General features: G+C 39.9%; 1 protein-coding gene across 1 annotated transcript; it reads right to left on the bottom strand.

Moving 5' to 3' along the window:
- Nucleotides 1-686: 686 nt before the first annotated feature.
- LOC138872945 (uncharacterized) lies at nt 687-1,383 on the bottom strand. The gene is made up of 2 exons (XM_070151368.1): nt 1,301-1,383; nt 687-1,257 (listed from the first exon to the last, which is right to left on the bottom strand). Exons 1-2 carry the CDS (start codon nt 1,381-1,383, stop codon nt 687-689), a joined length of 654 nt encoding a protein of 217 aa, XP_070007469.1.
- Between the last annotated feature and the right edge of the window lie 21,289 nt (nt 1,384-22,672).

Here is a 22,672-nt window from a genome sequence, read left to right as displayed (position 1 = left end):
ATCACATTGATCTCTCTTGAAAAGAGGACCACCATCAAAGTTACCAGTTACGAGCCAAAGGAGCTATTTCATCAATGAAAAAAAAGTCAAAAATATTTAATCTCAATGTTCATTCACTAAAGATGAAGGAATTGCTGAGACGAGCATAAATTATCAAAAAGAAATAGAAAGTCAGATTCCCATGTTTGAATTATCTTTGAGGCATCCTATCAAAGAAAATTTTGAAGCAAGTATCAAAGATTGTTTCAAGTAACAATACCTTGGAGGCCAGTAGCAAATTATGCAATCTGATTTTATATACAAAGCAATTGAATGTTCGTAACAAACAGGACGGATCAAAGAGTATAATTTGCCCAGAATTCTTCAAGGAGATCTCATTTGTACAAAAAAAATAATTCATGTTAACACAGAATACAATGATATTTACTTGTCTACAAGCCTTAAGAAAAGATTTGCAGAGTAATATGAGTCATGTATGTGGAGACCGAGTAAGAAAATGAACTCTTGAGCTCTTCAAATTCTCCAGAAGATCATACAAATCATAATCTAAGCAAAGATTATTTTTCTGCTTCTACTGTCTCTTTTATGTTGGAAGGAAGTTCTACATCATTACACACAATGGAGTAACTTCAGAACTTGTGTATATTAAAAATAAAAATAAAAACCTGTGGAGGACATGTAGAAGGTTAATCAGGATCTCTGTCCACAATCTTTACTCCTTGCCTCTCTCTTCTCAACAACCTCACCCTACTAACATGATTACCTGTACAAAAAAATTGCCTTATTCTCCTTTTCCTCCCTAATGGCACTGTACCGGTGTCTCCAAAGGGAGACTTTGCATGAATAACTTCAACTTTTTCACATCCTTTACTTCTCAGCTTCTGAAATAAGAACTCTGACGCTTGCTGGGTCCGACAAAGGTGTCCAAAGTGGTATAGGGGTTCCACATAAGAAGTAGATGAAGATACAATGCCTTTGATATTAATTGGCTTGAGAAATTCGACAAATTTTTGTAACTCAGGAAAGCATGAGTGATCAGAATATGGAACTGTATATATGTACTTATCATAACTCCCTGCAGTTAATGAACCTCCATTTGTCTTGCTTCTGCTAATGGGGATGGTAATATCTGTGTGCCATGTAAACGAAAAGTTGTCCTTCCCTCTGGCAGATTTTTGTGCCCACGGGAAACCAGATGGCATGATCCCTATGGTTGGACGTATTGTATTCAGTCCCTCCAGAGTTTCAATGTTAAGACTATAACGAGGAACAGAACGAATCCTTGTTACTGAAGTTTTACATTCTAACTGTTTCCCTCACAACTCGGTTGTTGTTACTTGGAGGTGGTTGATGCACCAACTGAAGCAACCGAAGATCAGCCATAACTTTCGGGAGGGAAACAAGGTAGCTCATAAGATGGCAAAGGAGGCACTCAAGCATGCAAGAAACTACATGCTTTTTGATAAACCTACCCCGTTTGTTTTAAATAATTTAGCAATGGATAAGTATGATTATGTGTATTTGGTTAAAAACTTTAGTACTAATGTGTGTTACAGTTTAGCGGAGATGGGGAATTTGAATGTCCTCAAGGCTTGTAGCTTCCTTAATGATGTAAGTGCTGGTACTCCGTAATATTTAATATATTATCTTTGTTCTGTCCAAAAAAAAAAGTATTTCTGCTATATATGACCAGTGGCTGCATAAGCAGAAAAATAAAAGAAAAATAGTATTCTTTACCCACCGGGTCATTATACCAAACTATACTCATTTATTATAGTTATAAGATTTTATTAGGTGAAAATATATATTTTAATTAACCATAATTAAGTGAGACGAATCTATTTACAAAAACAAGTCATGCACTTATTGATGTGTGCAAACATGCGAAGTGCATAATTTTTTGCTGAATTTGGAGTATGAAGATCAACAAGTCTAGATTTGAATATATACCAATTTCTTTTTTTAATAAAAGTTATATATTTAAAAAGTATAATAGGAAAAAAGTACGTGCTAGCTAGAAATCAAAATTTCTAGATAAAAAAATTTAAGAAATTGTTTAACTTTTCAAATAAGTAATTATAATATGGAAGGAAGATTAAGAAGAAAAAGCAAAACCACAAACAAGAAAGAAAGTTAATCAAAAAATGCCACTTTTTAATCCATCATTAATCTAACTTTCACTTACATGAAAAGGGAGCATACGTGTCATGAATGCAAATAAGTTTTAAAAGAATAGCTGCATAAATTTGGTTAGATTGGATTAAACTTTTAAAGATTATTAACAGCCCTCCACATATTTATCTACCATCGAAAAAAGCCAATCTTAGAAACGCGTTGGTATTTACTTTCTCCTTAATTAACTCCTTACTTTTTCTTATTAACAAATTAAGAGGAATTACTAGTTTGTATCACTTGTATGGATATAAATTGTATCAACTAAGGGTGTGTTTGGTATAATAGAAAATATTTTCCGTGAAAAATATTTTCAAGAAAAAAATCGATGGAGGGAGGGGGACAATCGGGGAGGGGGAGGGGGTAGCAGGGTGGGTGATGACAGAAAAGAAAAAAAATTAAAATCTGAAAAAAAAATCTTTTTGGAGAGAGGGGGTAGGAGAGGTGGCATAGGGAAGAGAAGAGGGAGGGGGTTGGGTTAGATGTGAGGGTATGTGGAGTTTTTGGAAAATGTTTTCCTAACTTTTTCTAGGGAAATCATTTTATCCAATTTCAGGAAAATGTGATCTAGGAAAATATTTTTCAAACTATTTTTGTGCAACCAAACAGTGAAAAATGGGAAAATATTTTCCGGAAAATATTTTTCGTCATACAAACACACCCTAAATTTATTTGCGCAATGAATACAACTAAAGCAAAATACAAAAAGACAAAAAAAAATAGAATATTCTCATTGAGAGTCAATCTGAACACCTCCACTTACTAAATAGATGGTCTAACCAACTGAGCTATGAAGATTTGTTACTCTCTTGTTTTAGTTCAAGACAATTGATTTCTTGTTTCAGTACTACACTAGATTTGCTATAAAATTGTAACGACTCGGCCGGTCGTTTTATGAGTTACCGCTCTATTTTTCCCATTTTTGCTTCTTTATGCTTTGTTCATCTGTGTTATATGGTATCGGGTTAGTCGGTCCGAATTCGGAATAGTTTTTGGAAAGGTTTGAGACACTTAGTCTCTTAAGTTGGTCTTTTAGTTGGAAAAGTCAATCGGAAGTTGACTTGTGAGCAAACGATCTCGGAATTTGGTTCTTACGATTCGGATAGCTTCGGGAGGTGATTTGGGACTTAGGAGCGTGATCGGAATGTGTTTTGGAGGTCCAAAGTAGATTTAGAATTGAATTGGCGAAAATGAATTTTTGGCGTTTCCCGGTTGATGGTGAAAATTTTGATATCGGGGTCGGAATGGAATTCCGGAAGTTGCAGTAGGTCTGTTGCGTCTTATGGGATGTGTGTGCAAAATTTCAGGTTATTCGGACAAGGTTTGATAGACTTTCTGATCGAAAGCAGAAATTGGAAGTTTTTGGAGTTCTTAGGCTTGAATATGTGGTTGATTTGTTGTTTTGATGTTGTTTTAGGTGTTTCGAAGTTTGGTATAAGTTTGGATGGTAGTATATGACTTGTTCGTACTTTTGGTTGAGGTCCCGAGGCCTCGGGGTGATTTCGGATGGTTGACGGGAGGTTTGGAGTTGGAAATTTGCAGCTGAAGTTGCTGAAGCTCCTGTTATAACCGCACCTGCGTCTTGGGGACCGGAGGTGCAGGCCCACAGAAGTGCAAGGAGGGCCGCAAATGTGGAAATGGGCGAGAGGAGCCGGAATCGCAGATGCAGATGTTTGAGCGCACCTGCGGTAGCACAGGTGCGGGGTTTTGATCGCAGGTGCGGTCATGAGCGGTTAAGTGAATTCTGCAAATGGGCACCTGGGACCGTAGGTACAGGTCCACAAGTGCGAGATTTAGTCGCAGAAGCGGTTTAGCTGTGGCAGAACATATAAATTTAGCCCTTCGCAATTTTTGAGTGGTTTTTCATCATATTTCATGCGGGCTTGAGCTTGGGAGAGCAATTTGAAGAGAGAATTCAAGAGGGATTTGTGGAGGTAAGGTTTTTTGGACTCTAAACTTGTTTCTATGATGGTTTTTGACTGATTAAGCTTGAAATCTATGGAAATTAGCAGCAAAAATTGGGGGTTTAGGGCTTGGAAATTGGAGACCTTAATCTAGGGATTTGAGGGGTCATTTGTTGCCGGATTTTGGTATTTTTTGTATGTTTGGACTCGTGGGAGGACAAGGATTTTATTGATTTAATTTTTATCGGATTTCAAGACGTGGACTCGAGAGTCGAGTTTGGTCAATTTCGGAATTTGTGTTGTAATTTGATTATTTTCGCATGGGCTTCGTTCCCTTAGCATATATTGATGTTGTGATGCTGTTTTTGGATAGATTCGACGCGAGTTGAGGCCGAGTTGAGGGGCAAGGGCGTCGCGGAATAGTATTTTCCTCAGTTTGATGTAAGTAACCATTGTAAATCTAGACCTGAGGGTATGAAACCCCGGTATGTTGTATTATTTTGATAAATGAGGTGACACACATGCTAGGTGACGAGTGTGGGGGCGTGCACCGGTAGGGATTGTGACTTGGTCCATCCCGTAGCAACTATTAAGCCACGTATTTGATTTGAAATCTTATGATATTCTGTACTTTAGAGAATGATACTATATTTTGGGTTGTACGCCATGTTTGGGGCCCTGTACCGACCTGTTTAGGCCCTTAGGAGTATTTTTACTACTTTCCTCACTCTATTTGTTTTGGAAGCATATCCTCGGTCATGTTTTACCTGTTTATTGTTTAAATTCGGTTTCATCACTCTATTTCTTAATATATTGAAAACTATTTGGGTTGAGTTCCCTGATTTTTACTGATATGCCCGAGTGGCCGTGAGGTTAATGACTGAGAGAGATTTAGGACCTAATGGTGAGGATCATATATCTATTATGGATCGGGCTACATGCCGCACCGATATTATATATATGGATCGGGTTGCATGCCGCAGGGATATACATATGGATCGGGCTTCACGCCGCAACGATATATATTGGATCGGGCTGCGCGCCGCAGCGATATGACGTTTGGGTTGTAGGAGCCCCTCCGGAGTTTGCACACCCCCAGTGATTGTGAGCACGTGATTTTTGCCCTATATGAAATACTCCTATAAATTAAAGAAATAAATTTCTCCCAATTGTTTGCAAATCTATAGTTTTTTTGTAGGAATTTGTGTTAATTGTTTACATTTTTGTTCATGTTTATTTTATTAAAAATAATGAAAAATACAAAAATGATATGCATTGCATTTAGATCTTTGTTTTTATATCTTTAGGATTAATTAGTTAATTAATTATATTATTAAAAATGAAAATCCAAAAATGGCTCTTGTTTACATTTTTACCTTTTAATTTTTATATTAGTGATTTTTTCTTTTTTATTTAAGATCAAGTAATATTTATAATTATTTTAATTATATAGTTAGTATAATCTTACAATTTAGGTGATTTAGGAGTTTAATTTTAGGATTTCATTCATTAAAAAAAAACAAAAGAAAAGGATTTTAAAAAAAGGTGAAAGAAAAGAAGGTTTGGTCTTAAATTATATTGGGCTAATTTAGGCTAAGCCCAAACTCTCCCCTTACCTATTTTCAACCCCAGCCCAATAGACCTCACCTGCCCCAGCCTGAATCCATACACCGACTCGCCTTACCCGCCCCATTTCCCCCTTAGTATATAAACCTCTTTATAATATTTTCCCAAAACAAACCCTAAATCCCAAGAGACCCAAAAAATGGTGCAAGCTACTGTTCATCTTCTCCATCAGGCCGAGTCAACCCCAACTCGCCTGAAACTCAAGCGAGTTTATTCACACGGGCCCCATTTTCACCACATCACCAAAATTCTAACCGTTTCTAACAAATTTCCTCTCCCTCATATGCCCTCTCTGTAATTTATTTTTCGGATTTTTTCTCCTTTGGATGGAAATGAGAAAAAATGGGGAGCATTGGATAAAATTCAATTTGATCTACTCCCTCCATTTGTCCTTTTTTTATCAAAAGAGGGGTAAAAATTCAGATTCGGGGCAAGATTTTTATTTGGAAGTTTTTTGGAGAAAATGGCAGAAGGTTCGAGAAGCTTGAAGGCCTATATAGGAGAGTTGATATTTTCAGAGAAGGGGGGATTTTTTGGAGAGATTTCTTTCGGAGAAAATTGAAGGAAGAAAATTAGGGTTCAAAATTTTCTTCTTCTTTCCATTGTTCTTCTTCAATTTCTAATATCAGAATAGAGAAAAATATTATTGAGGTTCCATGATTTCACTTGATGTCAGTTTTGTTTAGACTTTTTTAATAAAAGAGTTTTTTTTACTCCGATTCTGGATTTTGGGCGAACAATGGAATTCATCGAAAAGTTTGAATCTGTTGTTGTCTATTGAGTTGTAGCTGTTCTCTTTGGTTCTGTGGTGCTTTCATTCCTCAGAAATCAGAGATTTATTTTCTTTTCCTTTTACTGTGTTGCTCTCAAGATATGAAATTTCGATCTTTTGTATCGAGTATGTTAAGAATATTACAGCTTTGAGAATTTGCATCTATGGTCTGTTCAATGGTTAATGAATCTATCTTGGGGTGATTTTCCATATCTAAGTTCAAATGAATGCCTATTTTTGTTCAAACGAATATCTGCTGTGATTGTTAGTTCACATGAAGTATGTCCTGTTACTAATGAAAAAGTTTGATTAATTTTTGATGTCTCTGCATTTGGTTACCTGATCTGATCACCCTTGATTCTCTAGTAGTGTCTGATTGTTTGTTTTGAGTTAAATATTTTAAGTTGTACTCACTTGTCAATTAGTTAGTTGTCACGTTCCCTTTTTCTCTGCCTTTAGCCATTTCCCCTTTCTCTGTTCCATGACCTCTTGTGTGCGATTTATTCCTGATGATGTGCGAGGCGAAGGAGACTTTGTGGAGTGGAGTCACGTTCTTTTATCCTACTTTTCGAGTTTTGAACCCAAGCTTTAGATTTCCGGTTCTTAATCTGCACTTACCCCTTTAATTTGAGTCTTCAGGCAATCCAAAATAATCCTTTATTCCCTCTTCTCTTCTACTTTGTTTTTGCGTTTTTGTTTGAGCACCAGCCAGGTAAGAAGCGGATGATTTAGCTAGTTTTCAATTTTAAGAGTAGCCGTTTTCTTTCTTTTTTTTAGTCTATGTTCTTTCGGAGCTACATAAGGTTCTTGATTTAAGCATACTAGTAATTGAAGTATCCTCACGATTCAAACATGTCATGATACTATTAGGTCATAAGGATCTGCTTACTGCTAACGCCCCTAGCACATGTGGATGGAGTTTAAGTGTTGGATTCAAGTTGAAATCGAAAGCATGAGTAGTCATAGGCCAAATGTTTAGTTTGTTTCAAGTATTGTAACACATTTTAAGTCCCTAAATAGAGAGTTTCAGCGCATAAAAGTAGTTATCAGGGTAAACAAAATTTGGATTATGATTTTAGTGCTGTGATACAATTTGATATGATCATGTGTTAGTGATTAGATCGGTTTGTAATTAATTCCGCTATCCCTTTGGTGTATGAATTAATCGTGTGTTGGAAATTGATTGTTCAGTAATTGTTGAGTTTGATTTTAAGGCTGGCCCATTTTGTGGCCTGAATCGTGGACTGATGGAATGTACAAGGCTCATTTTTGGGCCCAACTAAACCGCAAGAAGGGCTGGCTTCCCATTCCAAGACGTGGGCTCAATTTCGAAATCCAGCCTAATGTATTCCTTTTTTGTTAAAACATCAGCTCGTCCACAGTTGGTTTTATTTTGTTTAATGTAATTGGGCCCGTTAATTTATCTCAATGCTTTAGATTAATTTTTTTAGGTAGATTAATCAAGGATTTATAATCCTCTAATTGAACGTAGTGGAGTGAGGTGTGTCATCTTAATTAAATCACTCATGGCCCTCACAAATATTATAATTATTTGTTAAAAATGAACACTCGTAGAAAAGCCTTTAGGCGCGTTTAAATATTATTGTGATTGTGTACACGTCCGTGTGACATGATTACAATTCTAAAAACCAATTCGGAGTATGTGTTCGCAACTTCGAACAAGCTTTCTTAATAATAAAATTGTTTCAATAGACCGCTAATTTGAATTTAGTTTTAATAGTTTGAGGTGTGCCATCCATAATTTAATCATTCATGGCCCTCATATTAATTTCATAACCTAGATATAAAATGACAAATGATCGTAGTTGCTTTAGGCCCGTTTAATATACCATCGTGATTGCGTACACGTTCGCGTGACATGATTACGATTTTAAAAACAAAACCGGAGTATGCCTTTCGCGTAACTTTGGCTAAACTTTTCTTAATAATAATAAAGCGTTATTAATTGTGGACATGTTCGCGTGATATGATTTTTGACGCGCCAAACAAATGGGTACACGTCCGCTTGACTTGTTTCAAGATAATTTCTTAATTAAAATAGGCAAATGCACATAGGTTCTAAAATCAGTAATTAAACAATCTGCTTAAGCCAAGCATAATCAAAGCGACCATGCTAGAACCGCGGAACTTGGGAGTGCCTAACACCTTCTCCTGGGTTAACAGAATTCCTTACCCGAATTTCTGTGTTCGCAGACCGTGAATAGAGTCAACTTCCTCGATTCGGGATTTTAAACCGGTGACTTGGGACACCATAAATTATCTCAAGTGGCGACTCTGAATTTTAAATAAAATAATCTCATTTCGATTGTCACTTAAATTGGAAAAAACTCCCTTATATACCTTGTCAGGGGTAAAATAAGGAGGTGTGACAGCTCTGTCGACTCTACTGGGGATACGAACCCAGAACTTCTAGTTCAGGGATCAGAATTCGAGCTTGTTGATATGATTTTTATTTGGGTTTATTTATTGTTAATATTACTGTATTTTGTGAATCAATGTGCTAATTGACGTTTATTTACTGTTTTGATATTATTTGAATTGTATTAAACTATCTTCTCACGCCATCCCTTTGAGTCTTCTAAAAATGGTGCACACGTTCGTGTGGCCCGCTTTTTCTATAGAAGTGATACCAAATAAGAACGGGGCTGGGATAGAAATAAGGCTGGGTAGACTTCAGTGCTCCCGGTACATTGCCCCCTCTTCAGCTCGAGTTGTCCGCTCGGGTAAGCCAGGTCTAGAACACAACCCCAAGATTTAAACATAGAAAAACACAGTCTCATGTCGGATCCCTAGTAGGAACGTTTGTTTGCATTATGTGCAATTAACTTAGGGGACTCAACATAGGGGTTGAGTCCGTCTAGGACAGGTGTACCCAAAATAACAGACCATCCTGATGCATCCTATGTGCTATGTGAACATTTATTTGTTTCGGCCTGCATGCTGACCGGCTAGGAAAAAATAAAGCAAAAGAAAAACCATGAGTGATGTAGGGAAGTAAATAAATCCTGGTTCTGAAAAATCCTCGGTACTTGGAAATATCCTAAAACTCTGCCAAAAAATTTTCAAAAAAGAGGAAAAGAAAAAGAATTATTTCAAAATAAGTCAATACTGTGTCCTTTTCAAGTTTGTCAAAACTGACCGAACTACGTAGGTCTGATTCTTACCGAATGTGGGATACGTAGGCAACCTACATAAGGTTCGGCCTTATTTTTCGAAAAAAAAAAAAGAAAAAAAGTAAGTGTTAAAATAAATGTAGTTTGGAGTTTTGGTCAAACATAAGCCGATCCAGCTTCGGTAATGTCTTAAGTCATTCTTGTCGAAATAGCCTTCGAGTATCTTCAAGTTGTCGAAGGGCTATTTTCGTAAAAGAACGGACAAGTCTATCAGTAAAGTGTCATTTATCCATAAAGTAGTTCTCCCCGGCCTCAAAATTTATTTGGAATTGGGAAGGGGCCACGTTTGCAAAAGCAACCATTTTTGCTAAAATTAGCATATATGGGAAGGAATCATGGTCAGTTGATTTTTCTTTTAGAAATTGGAAAACCTGTTTTACAAAAAGGGTCCATCGGAGTCAAACCTAACCTTAATCTCCCACAGGTACAAATGAACACTGCCCAGAACCCGTCAAAATTGGTCATAGAACAGGCTCAGCTGCAGTTGCGTATGTGGTGGAATGATCTAGATGAAGATGGTCAAGATTGGGAGAAAAACAGTTGGGTGCCCTTATAAACATTTTGAAAATCAAACCACAGGAAGATCTGATCAAGGCTTTGGTAACCTTTTGGGACCCTATGCACAATGTTTTTCGTTTCTCGGACTTTGAGATCACCCCTGCTTTGGAGTAAATGGTCGGGTATATTGAGTTTGGCCGGGATTTGAGGAAACAATAGCTTATATTTTCAATGGCTCCTTCGGTGTACAAGTTCTTTGACCTCCTGAATATTAGTAAACAGATGAAGAAGGCCCATGTAAGAAAAAGGTGTTGTGATTTCTACTTCTTGTACTTCAGGTTCGGGCACTCAGCTGAGTTCGAAACGCATGAAAAGGGTTTGAGAAACAAACAAGATAAGGGCCTTTGGCAAATTCATCGTCGGTTCGCTTTTATTGGGGCGTTTTGGGGGATCATGGTTTTTCCAAATGCATAAGGGACGATGGATATTTGTATGGCCAGAATTGCACAAATCCTCACTACCAAGAAAGATCATACACTTGCTCTGTTAGTGCTGGCAGACATTTGTCGAGCATTGACATTATGCAAAGTCGGGGCTCAATTCTTTGAAGGTTGCAATATTCTTCTACAAATGTGGTTGATCGAGAATCTCTACCATCACCCCAAATTCATGAGTTATGGTTCGAGCATGAATAACTTCATCAAGAGTTATGAGGAAAGGGTGAAAGACTACGATGTGCCAGAAGGGTTTGAAGCCTGGGTCTTCCACTTGAAAGCTCTCGAAGCAAGTCAGGTTGAGTGGACTATAGGATGGCTCTCGATGACAGAAGCCATATACATGACGGCTACCAAGGGTTACCTAAGGTTGATGGGTGTGAGGAGTGTCCAGCCACATGCACTGCAGAGGGTCTTAAGACAGTTAGGAAGATATCAGGTGGTTCCCAAAGATGAGGATCTCACCACCCAGGTCATTGAGCTACATCCAGAAACCGCATTGCCCGAGACTTTAGTTCAGCAGGATTGGAATGGTTGCCGTTATTTGAAAATGGCACCCAGGTACCAAATGTTGAAAAGGGGGAAGTGGATCCAGATTACGCTGCATGGTTTGAGAAAGGGTCTTGTGTAAACAATGAGCCAGATCCTGAACCCGAGCCCGAGAGGCCTGCCAAGAGACCTCACGTTCAAGCTTTTGATGATAAAATCAAAGAAAGGTTGGCCTAGGGAGAAAAGGAGAAAAAATATCAAGTTGTGATTCACATCTTGGAAGAGACGCTGAGAAACATGGAATTCAATAATGATCTCCAAGCACAAGAAGCTGAAGGTGAAAGAAGAAGGTTGGCCCGAGAGAATGACGCTCTCCGAGCCCAAGTTCAAAAAATGAGAATAACAGCTGAGAACCCGGGCAGAAGAAGAAAAGATGAAAAGCTCATCTACAGCCTTACGCAAAAAGTGTGTGACTATAAAGACGATTTGCAAAAGTCTGAAGCTGAGCCAGCAAATGCCCGAGCCAAGTTAGCTAAGAACGCGGAGGGACGGGCCAGTTTCATTCAGCAACTAAAGGAGAAGTATGACAAAGGAATAGTGAGTATAAAGAAAAAGGTCAATGTCCTTGAGAGTGAAATGGCCAAGCAGGCGAGAGACTTTAAAGCAAAAAGGTAGCACTGCTATGCCCTGATGGCGTAGTTAGAAAAAAACCTACAGTAGCTTCAAGAACAAAATCATACAACCAAATATGTTTTGGATGCCAGATCTCAATAGATCGAACAATTGCTACAGGAGAAGGGTATTATCAGGGAAAGAGTTAGGAGAATCGCGAACTACATCATGATGAAGTGCAACGAATGTGAAGATATGACCAAGTCCATGTTCTTTGCTTTAGTTATGATTTTTGTCCAACAGATCATGGATGATTTGTTTCGCCTCCAAGAAGATATGGCGCAAAGGCCCGCAACAAGGCCAACTGGAGCAGTAGTTGAGACACTTATGTATTCTTGATTTGTTTGTTCAATTCTGCATTTTTGTTAGTTCATTTTTGAGTTTGTATTTTCAGTTTTCGTTTGAAGTTTGTTGGTCTACTCATCGAGTCTGTCAGTATTTATGTTTAAATCTGTAGGGGAAGTTGTCGTAATCAAGATGTTCTATTTTATTTTATGAAAATTTGAAAACCCCAAAAATATTTTTTATTTTATTTCGCACATGTTCCCAGAGCTATGTTTGGTTTCATGCGGCGTCATGATACGTAGGCAATCCCCATAGGATTCGATCATAACCGTGAAATGGAAAGAAAAAAGGGGGAGAGAAAACAAGAGAACTGTGGGAAGGAAATAATGGCAAAACAAGAGAGGAAAAATGAGAGAAGTAAAGAACAAAGACAAGAATCAAGCAAAGAAAAGCAAGAATGAAAAGGAAAGAGAGAAAGAAATTGCAAAATGAAAATTAGTGAAAGACGGGATGACGCAAGCGACCGTTCAAATGCATAATAAAAATGGTTAACTGCTTAGGTGCATTGCATCCCCAACATGCGGTTGCTTATCTGTTAAGCCTTTAATCGCTAACAAGTTTCTTGTTGTCATCAAAAGCAGGCAGGTGGTTAGTTTGTTTGGAATTCTGGCAAATCACCCGTACAATACCAGGTCCAAAGACAAGTTGATTATGGCTGGCCAAGAGCTGGATGCGAGTGTTATTGATCCGTCGAGGGAGGGAGAAGAGTCCGATGTTAATTTGAAAGAGGAGTTACATAAGTTGAAACACCAAATGGCAGAGATGTACCAGGCATGGATGAAAGGGCATCCACCACCATCATACCCCGCCAACCCTACTTTCATCCCGCCACTGGCTCAATCCTAAGAACCTTCTGCTGTTGATTTATCTCCGCAACATGCACCAGGCTTCCACCATTACCACCACTACCAAGGCACCACTTCCCAAACCACACAAGCACCACCAGCCAAGCCAATCCCATATCCCCCTCCACCAGCCACCCCTGTTTTCGTAGCACCCCCACCTGCTACACTCCATCGATCTTCCAGTGAGCCATTATTCCAGACCCAAGATAATTAATACTATTCCCGGATCCTACTTTCAAGGCCCCAGATCATTACTCCTACACTCCTCGTTTCGACCTCCCTGTTGATACTGAGAAACCACCTAAAAACCCAAAGCAGGAGGAGATGTTCAGGAAGGTAAGAAGCCTGGAAGAATCATTCACAAACATGCAGGGATTGAGAGGCTAGCTGAGCGTAGCCTACAAAGATTTGTGTCTATTTCCCGATGTTCAGTCGCCTATGGGATTCAAGATGCCTAAATTTGATCTATATGACAGGCATGGAGACCCGGTGGCCCACTTGAGGGGATTCTGCAGTAAAATAAGAGGTGTTGGTGGGAAAGATGAGTTGTTGATGGAATACTTTAGCCAGAGTCTGAGTGGCGCGGCATTGGAGTGGTACACTCGTCAGGATCATAGCAGATGGTATACCTGGGATGATTTGGCCCAAGCATTCGCTCGTCATTTCCAATACAACATTGAGATTATTCCTGATCGTTTGCCTTTGACTAAGATTGAGAAGAAGCCTAGTGAAAGTTTTAGAGAATATGGTTTTCGCTGGAGAGAACAAGCGGCAAGAGTCAACCCTCCGATGGAGGAAAACGAAATGGTGAAGTACTTTTTGTAGGCTCTAGAGCCTACTTACTTCGGCCATCTGATATCAGCCATAGGAAATTCTTTTAATGAGGTAGTGAAGACGGGTGGCATGGTGGAAGAAGGGCTTAAATCAAGCAAAATCATGAGCTACTCAGCCATCAAAGCAACTACCCAAGCCATTTAGAATGGTACCGGAGGAGTGATCGGAAAGAAAAAGAAAGAAGATGTGGCGACGGTTGATTTAGGATCATGGTTTGGACCGAGGGGCCCGTCACACCATTATACCCAGCCTCGACCCCATCACCGAACCTACACCCAAACCCCATATAATCCACTCCAGCATTACTTCCCATAACCAGGCCCTCATATTTCTGTCCACCACGCCCAGTCATATACTCAACCTCCTTCCTACTCACAATGGCGTTCCCCAACCCCACAAAACACCTACTCAGCTCTACAAAATGCTTGCCCACCCCCACGAGCCTACCGAAACTCTGCCGGCCTAGGTTTCCGGCCCAATTCAGCGTTCAAAAATGAGAGGTTCCATCAGAATAAAACTTTCACCCTGTTGGGGGAGTCTTATACCAGTTTATTCCAGAGATTGAGGCAATTGGATATGCTGAGGCCAATTGAGTTGAAATTGCCAAATACTCCTCTAAAGAATCTTTATTACTCCTTGAGCATGCATATTGTGCTGGTACTCTGGGACATGATACGGAGAAGTGCTGGCACTTGAAAAATGACATCCAGGAGCTCATCGACACAAACCGGATTAAAGTCCAAACTCCAGAGGCACCCAACATCAATCAGAACCCATTGTCAACCCATGAGAAAACAAACATGATCGAGATAGTACACAAGGAGGGGGAACCTAAGAAGCCCTCACAATCCGTTATGATTATTCGGTCTAGCAAGGTCAAGCCAGTCAAAAAACCAACGGTCGAAGGATCGGTGAACAAGTTGAGCATGATAAACGGTAAGCCATCTGTGGTAGTTAAGAAAAGATCCCCAAGTGATGTTGTAGCAAAGCAAGAAAAGTCAAAAGTGGTCGTGCTAGGGTTGGCAAATAAACCAATCATAATTGTAGAGGGTGCTCGTACGGACCCTATTATCATCAAGCCTGTAATCTAGTTGCCGGTAGTCAACACCAAGGCTATCCCATGGAACTATGAACGGGTAATAGTGACCTATAAGGGAAAGGAAGTGAAAGAAGAAGTCAATGAGGCCCGGGGATTAACTCGTTCGGGAGATGCTTTGCCCCGAAAGAGTTAAGAAAAGCTAAAACATCCAGAGATAATCCAGTTCTAGTAAAGAAAGCAGTCACTGAAGAAGAAGCGGAGGAGTTTTTGAGAAAAATAAAGGCACAAGATTACTCCATCGTGGAGCAGTTAAGAAAGACGCCCGCTTAGATTTCCTTGCTATCATTGTTGATCCATTCGGACGAGCATCGTCGGGCCCTGATGAAAATTATGAACGAAGCTCATGTCCCCAACAAAATTTTAGTGAACCATTTGGAATAGATCGCCAACAAAATATTTGAGGTGAACAGGATCACCTTCTCTGACGACGAGTTGCCTGTGGAAGGTACTGAACACAACAAAGCTCTCTATCTTACGGTAAAATGTGAAGATTCTGTGGTCACCAAGGTGTTAGTTGACAATAGTTCCAGCGCAAACATCTACCCTCTCTCTCTGAACAAGTTGAAAGTTGATAATAAGAGGATTCACAAGAACAACATATGCGTCTGAGGTTTCGACGGTGGAGGAAAAGACTCAGTTGGTGATATAGTGCTTGAATTGACAATAGGACCAGTGGAATTCACCATGGAGTTCCAGGTACTGGACATAGCCGTCTCTTACAATTTTCTGTTAGGTCGGCCTTGGATACATGCCGCCAAAGCAGTCCCATCCACTTTGCACCAGATGGTCAAGTTCGAGTGGGATAGATATGAGATCGTCGTGCATAGCGAGGAGAATTTGTATGCTCACAGTGATTCCTCTGTCCTATTTATTGAGGCCGAAGATGACAAAGGGCCTTGGGTCTATCAAATTTTTGAAGCAGTGCCGGTCGAGAAGGTTCCAGAAGGGAAATGTATTCCAACTCCAAAGATAGCCTCTGTATCCGTCATGGTGGCCTCTAAAATGCTAAAAATGGCTTTGTACCAAGTAAAGGTCTGGGTACACCATACAGGCTATCATACAGCTAGTGTCCTTCCCTGAAAATTTGGGTACGTTCGGTCTTGGATTCAAACCTACAGCGGCAGATGTGAAAAGGGCTAAAAGGTTGAAACAGAAGGCATGGGCACTTCCGAAGCCTATCTCGCGTCTCTCCAGGTCTTTTGTCAAGACCGGTGCCAGGAAACGCCCAGTGACGAAGTTCTAAGTTCTATGGTTGACATTGATAAAGAGTTAATTGAAAGGTTCTAGAGGTTGTTTGATGATGTGAACATGGTAGAAGTTGGAGAAGGTTCTAGCAAAGCAGGCGTGCGGTTCGTCGGGCCGAATATAAAGCTTAACATTTGGAAGGCTACTTCCCTCCCTACTCGGAAGGAGTCTTGCTAGTTTGTTTTGTTTTTCTTTCTATCTAGGTCATTCCAGGGTTGTGACCCAGATTTTTATTTTCCGCTTGTTGATGTACAAACCCTGTTATCCTGTATTTTCAATGAAATGCAATTTCCCTTTTCCATCATTCCTGATAGCTCTTATTTTTATTTTGTTTTCTTCTTTGTGCAATTCTTTTTATGCTGGTTTCAATGACATGACATGCATGAGGAATCTTCGGCCATGTTTTAAAAGTCAATCTAATTCTTGAAATAATAATCCAAGAAATAGAGTGTGATGATGAATCAGAATATGATGAGGATGAGGCATTTGAGGAGATTAGTAAGGAACTAAATCATTTTGAAGAAAGACCCAAGCCTAATCTAAATGAAATAGAAGCAATCAATCTATAGGATCCATATAATGTCAGAGAAACTAAGATAAGTGTCCATCTTGAACCGAAAATCAGGGAAGAAATAATTAAAGCATTGTTGGAATATAAGGATATTTTTGCATGGTTGTATGATGATATGCCAGGCCTAAGTACCGATTTGGTGGTCCATACATTGCCAATCGATCCAGCATTCCCTCTCGTCAAGCAAAAGTTGAGAAAGTTCAAAACTGACATGAGTGTGAAGATTAAAGAAGAAGTCACAAAGAAAGTTGATGCAAAGGTCATTCGAGTCATGCGGTATCCCACTTGGTTAGCCAATGTTGTGCATGTACCAAAGAAAGATGATAGGACTAGAGTGTGTGTTGATTACCGCGACCTCAACAAAGCAAGCCCAAAGGACAATTTTCCACTGCCAAACATCCACATTTTGATTTATAATTGTGCCAAGCATAAGATTTGGTCTTTTGTGGAATGTTATGCGGGGTATCATCAGATTTTAATGGATGAGGAAGATGCAGAAAAGACGACATTCATCACGCCGTGGGGAATATATTGCTACCAGGGCATGCCTTTTGGTTTTAAAAATGCTGGGGCAACTTACATGAGGACAATGACTACCATATTCCATGACATGATACACAATGAGATTGAGGTTTACGTGGATGATGTGATCATAAAGTCCAGGAAGCAGTCTGACCACGTTAGAGATTTGAGGAAGTTTTTCCAAAGGCTCTGCAGGTACAATCTCAAGCTCAACCCTGCAAAGTGTGCATTTGGTGTTCCGTCTGGGAAACTTTTGGGATTCATAGTCAGTCGGCGGGGCATTGAGTTGGATCCGTCAAAGATCAAAGCTATCTAGGAATTACCACCGCCAAAGAACAAGACCGAGGTGATGAGTCTGCTAGGGAGGCTGAACTACATCAGCAGGTTTATTCCTCAGCTCACAACAACCTGTAAGCCTATCTTTAAGTTACTAAAAAAGGATGTTGTTGTCAAATGGACTGATGAGTGCCAGGAGGCATTTGATAAGATCAAAGAGTATTTGTCGAACCCGTCTGTGTTGGTCCCGCTGGAACTCGGGAGACCTTTGATTCGTTATTTGACAGTCCTGGATAATTCATTTGGTTGTGTGTTGGGTCTGCATGACATCAATGGCAAGAAAGACCAAGCCATCTATTATCTCAGCAAGAAGTTCACATCTTATGAGGTTAAGTATACTCCCCTTGAGAGGACGTGTTGTTCCCTGACTTGGGTAGCACAGAATTTGAACCATTATTTGTCACCCTACACTACTTACCTCTGGATCCTTTAAAGTATATCATTTAGAAGCCCATGCCCACAGGAAGGCTCGCAAAGTGGCAACTTTTGCTCACAGAGTTTGACATCGTATATGTGACTCGGACGGCAATGAAAGCCCAAGCTTTGGCCAACCACTTGGCCGAGAACTCGGTGGATGAGGAATATGAACCTTTGAAGACTTGCTTCCCTGATGAGAGGTAATGCATATCGACGAGGTCGAGAAGGATGAAAAACCCAGTTGGAAACTTTTCTTTGATGGGGCCGCTAACATGAAAAGTGTTGGAATAGGAGTTGTGCTCATTTCTAAAACAGGGCACCACTACTCTATCATAGCTCAACTTTGTTTCTATTGTACCAACAGCATGGCCGAGTATAAAGCGTGCATTTTGGGTTTAAGGTTAGCTGTGGACATGGGTGTCCAGGAAGTGCTAGTTTTGGGAGATTCAGATCTGTTAGTGCACCAGATTCAGGGAGAATGGGAGACTCGATATTTGAAGCTCGTATGGTACCAACAATGTATGCAGGATCTTTGTTAGAGGTTCAGATCAGTGGAGTTCAAGCATATCCCTAGGATCTAAAATGAGGTTGTTGATGCTTTGGCTACTCTAGCATCGATGTTACAACATCCAGATAAGGATTATATTGACCCTTGGCATATTTAGGTCCGCGATCAACATGCTTACTGTAACATGGTGGAAGAAGAACTTGACGGTGCAACATTGGTTCCACGATATCAGGGAGTACATCAAGTCGGGGGTATATCCGGTATAAGCCACGGGGGACAAAAAGAGAACGATTAGACCTTTGGCAAGTGGATTCTTATTCAGTGGAGGAGTTTTGTACAAAAGAACTCCAGATCTTGGATTGTTGAGATGCATAGACGACACTAGACAAGCCACGACTATCATGACCGAAGTGCATTCTGGGGTTTGCAGACCGCATATGAGTGGGTATGTTCTGGCAAGGAAAATTCTCCAAGCAGGTTATTATTGGCTCACCGTAGAGCGAGATTGCATCAGTTTTGTGCGCAAACATCATCAATGCCAAGTACACAGAGATTTGATTCATTTTCCGCCATCTGAATTGCACACAATGTCTGCACCATGGCTCTTTGTAGCTTGGGGTATGGATGTCATCAGACCAATTGAGCCAGCAACATCCAATGGACACAGGTTCATTCTGGTAGCCATTGACTACTTCACTAAGTGGGTTGAAGATAAAACTTTCAAATATGTGACCAAGAAGGCAGTGGTCGATTTTGTTCATTCAAATATCATTTGTCGGTTCGGAATTCCAAAGGTAATCATCACAGATAATGGTGTCAATCTTAATAGTCATCTGATAAAGGAAGTGTGTCAACAGTTTAAGATTACACATCGAAATTCCACCCCATACCGCCCTAAGGTGAATGGAGCAGTCGAGGCAGCCAACAAGAACATAAAGAAGATATTTCGGAAAATGGTGCAAGGTTCCAGGCAATGGCATGAAAAGTTGCCCTTTGCGTTGTTGGATTATCGCACTACTATTCGCACTTAAGTAGGTGCAACTCCTTATTTGTTGGTATATGGCACTGAAGCAGTGATACCCGCGGAAGTTGAAATTCCATCCCTTCGGATTGTTGCTGAAGCCGAAATTGATGATGATGAGTGGATCAAAACCCGTATGGAGCAATTTAGTTTGATTGATGAGAAAAGATTGGCAGCAGTGTGTCATGGCCAGTTGTATCAAAAGATAATGGCAAGAGCATACAACAAGAAGGTGCGTCCGCGGAAATTTGAAGTGGGTCAGCAAGTGTTAAAATACATCCTTCCACATCAGGCTGAAGCGAAAGGCATGTTCGCCCCAAATTGGCAGGGGCCGCTTATTGTAACAAGAGTGTTGTCCAATGGTGCTTTATATTTAACAGATATAGAAGACAAATATGTAGATATGGCTATCAAATGTGTAACAAGTGTGTATGATTTTTTTGGTTTATCTAATTGTTGTTTGTACTTGGCATATTTTGAAGATTGGAATGATGAAGACATTTTATTCTACTATCTAAACACTTTATCCTTTGGTACCCCTCTGAGCCTTATTTATTTCCTTTCATACCCCTCTTTTGGAATCAGTAGCAAAATTCAGAAACACGAATGCAAAAGGTAAATAAAGAAGAAAAAAAGAAAAAAAAAGAGAAAAAAGAGAAGAGAAAAGAGAAAGAAAAGAATGGAAAAGAGTGAAAAAAAAGAGACAAGAAAGGAAAAGAAAAAAATAAAGAGAAAAGAAAAGGAAAAGGAGAGAAAGAAAAAGAAAAGACAAAAGTAACAACAACAAAGCAATTCTAATGTCATGAACTATGTTCGACCTGATTCCTTTTAAGGATACGTAGGCAGCTTCACGGTTTGGTCCCATTAAAATAAAAATTCAAAAGCCCCCAAGCAGACAAAATGGGGCAGGAGTTGAGGTTTGGCAAAAGATTTGATTCTGAAAGTTGTAATTCTGAACCCATTCAAGTTGTTTTGAGCCTTTGTGATATTCTTTCTTTCTAAACTATCCAAAAACCCATATTAAGGTCCAAATAAAGACCTTTCGATCAATCTTCGAGTGATGTCAAGTCAAGCAAGCAGAGATAGGATTCATATCAAGGGCAACACTCCGTTCTAAGCAGAAAAATGGGAAAAATGAGAGAGTCTTATTGGTGAAATCTCTCACGGGCACTGTAAGGTGACAGTGAGTTGAGATATGAATAAATGAGAGAGGTTTGCTGGTAAAAACCCCTTCAGGGCACCACAAGTCGAACAAGGTTGTTTGCTTTGCAAAGGAATTGGATTATGGGAACCCCAGGCACAAAGTGTGAAGATCGAAAGAGGATTGATGAATGGACTAGGCTGATTAATCCGAAGTGCATATCATGATCATTGATGCCAGCAACTTCACTCAGATAAGTCCATTTTCCTTTACTTCCTCAAACAATCCTTCTATTTTGATTTTCTCCTCCATTCATAACTCTCGAAGTCATTGCATTTCATTTCCTCTTGGATCTATTCCTCTAAAGCTTTTCCAATGTTAGACTTGCTAAGCGAAAGAAAAGATTGCAAAGCTTATTACCAATTTTCAAATTGCACAAAAGCAAAGTGCGGCCAAAACATGCCAAAAATAGCATGATGTAAAGTAAGGTGTTAGACGGGGTTCAAGTGATCAAGTGGTTTCACGAATTGTAGGGAGAAATACAGAGTTTTAGATGGGAGAGACAGACATGTTAAAATAGTAGGTTGGCTACAAAGCACTCGGGCCATTCAGGGTTTCGTGGTTAAAGTTCAGCTAGAAGGTGAAATAGCTCTTTGCCAGTCAGATGCAGTTGAGCAGAACGAAGCATGGCAGTGGAAAGTCCACCCTCAACAAGAATGCCGCAAACTAACCACCATATTTTCAAACTGACAAGATTTTTCTTTGATCGAAACAGGGGCAGAAAATTTCGTTTGTTTCTGAGAAACCCTCCTTGAGGAAAGCAGGTGCCATACATGCTCGACAGTAAGTTCCAGTACCTCCTGGATAACAGGATTTAGTAAGTTTTGAAACCCTCGCAAATGACAAAGTCTGACGAGAGGTCTACTTTTGGGAAGTATAATTTGGCATTTAAGTTTTTCACTTTTGAGATGAGGCTTGGTTTGAAATTTTCAGGATAAAAGAATTTAGTTTAGAATTTATTTTGATAACAAGAATTGGTTAACATTCACAGATGTTCCCAATATCAAACTGGGGCAGAAAAAAATTTCTTTTATTTTGTCTAAATCAGGCGCCCACCTGAAGAACAAGGGAAGACCATACGAGTTTCAAGAATAGAAAGCAGTTTAATTTCAGCAATCAGGCACTCACCTGGAGAACAAGGGAAGACAGTTCAAAAGAAAAGCAGTTTCAAGAAGAGGACAATTCAGATTCAGCAATCAGGCGCCCACCTGGAGAACAAGGGAATACGACACAGGTTCAAAGGAAAGTAGGTCAAGCTCAGCAATCAGGCGCCCACCTGGAGAACAAGGGAGAACAGCTCAAGTTTCAAGGGAAAACAGTTTCAAGTAGCAAGAGAAGATGGTTCGAGTGTCTGTAGTCAGGCGCCCACCTAGAAAATAAGGGAAAACAATTCAAGTTTCAGAGGAAAGGAAGATGATTCAAGTTCAGCAATCAGGCACCCACCTGAAAAACAAGGGAAGACAATTTAAAGGAAAAGTAGTTTCAATGGAAAGCAGTTCAAGTGCTGGCAATCAGGCGCCCGCCTGGAAAACAAGGGAAAGCAGTTCAAGTTTCAAGAAAAAACAGTTCAAGTTTTGGCAATCAGGTGCTCACCTGGAGAAGAAGGGAAAGCACTTCAAGTTTCAAGGAAAAATAGTGCAAGTGTTGGAAATCAGGAGCCCACCTGGAGAACAAGGGAAAGCAAGTCAGTTTCAAGGGAATACAGTTTAAGTGTCGGCAACCAGGCGCCCACCTGGAGAACAAGGGGATACAGTTCGAGTTTTGGCAATCAGGCGCCCACCTGGAGAATAAGGGAATACAGTTCTAGTTTTGGCAATCAGGCGCCCACCTGGAGTACAAGGGGATACAGTTCGAGTTTTGGAAATCAGGCGTCCACCTAGAGAACAGGGAAAGTCATTTCAAAATTC

The sequence above is a fragment of the Nicotiana sylvestris genome, chromosome 7 (genome assembly GCF_000393655.2).
Source record: "Nicotiana sylvestris chromosome 7, ASM39365v2, whole genome shotgun sequence".
Classification (NCBI taxonomy): Eukaryota; Viridiplantae; Streptophyta; class Magnoliopsida; order Solanales; family Solanaceae; genus Nicotiana; species Nicotiana sylvestris.
The sequence above is the reverse complement of the archived record's forward strand: the minus strand, read 5'-3'. Positions and strand labels throughout refer to the sequence as shown.

What these genes read in the sequence shown, in the direction of transcription:
- LOC138872945 (XM_070151368.1), bottom strand. Translation starts at nt 1,383, where the DNA reads ATGGCTGATCTTCGGTTGCTTCAGTTGGTGCATCAACCACCTCCAAGT. An exon ending in GTGAGGGAAACAGTTAGAAT is followed by an intron (nt 1,258 to 1,300) that starts GTAAAACTTCAG and finishes TCCTCGTTATAG; the next exon opens with TCTTAACATTGAAACTCTGG.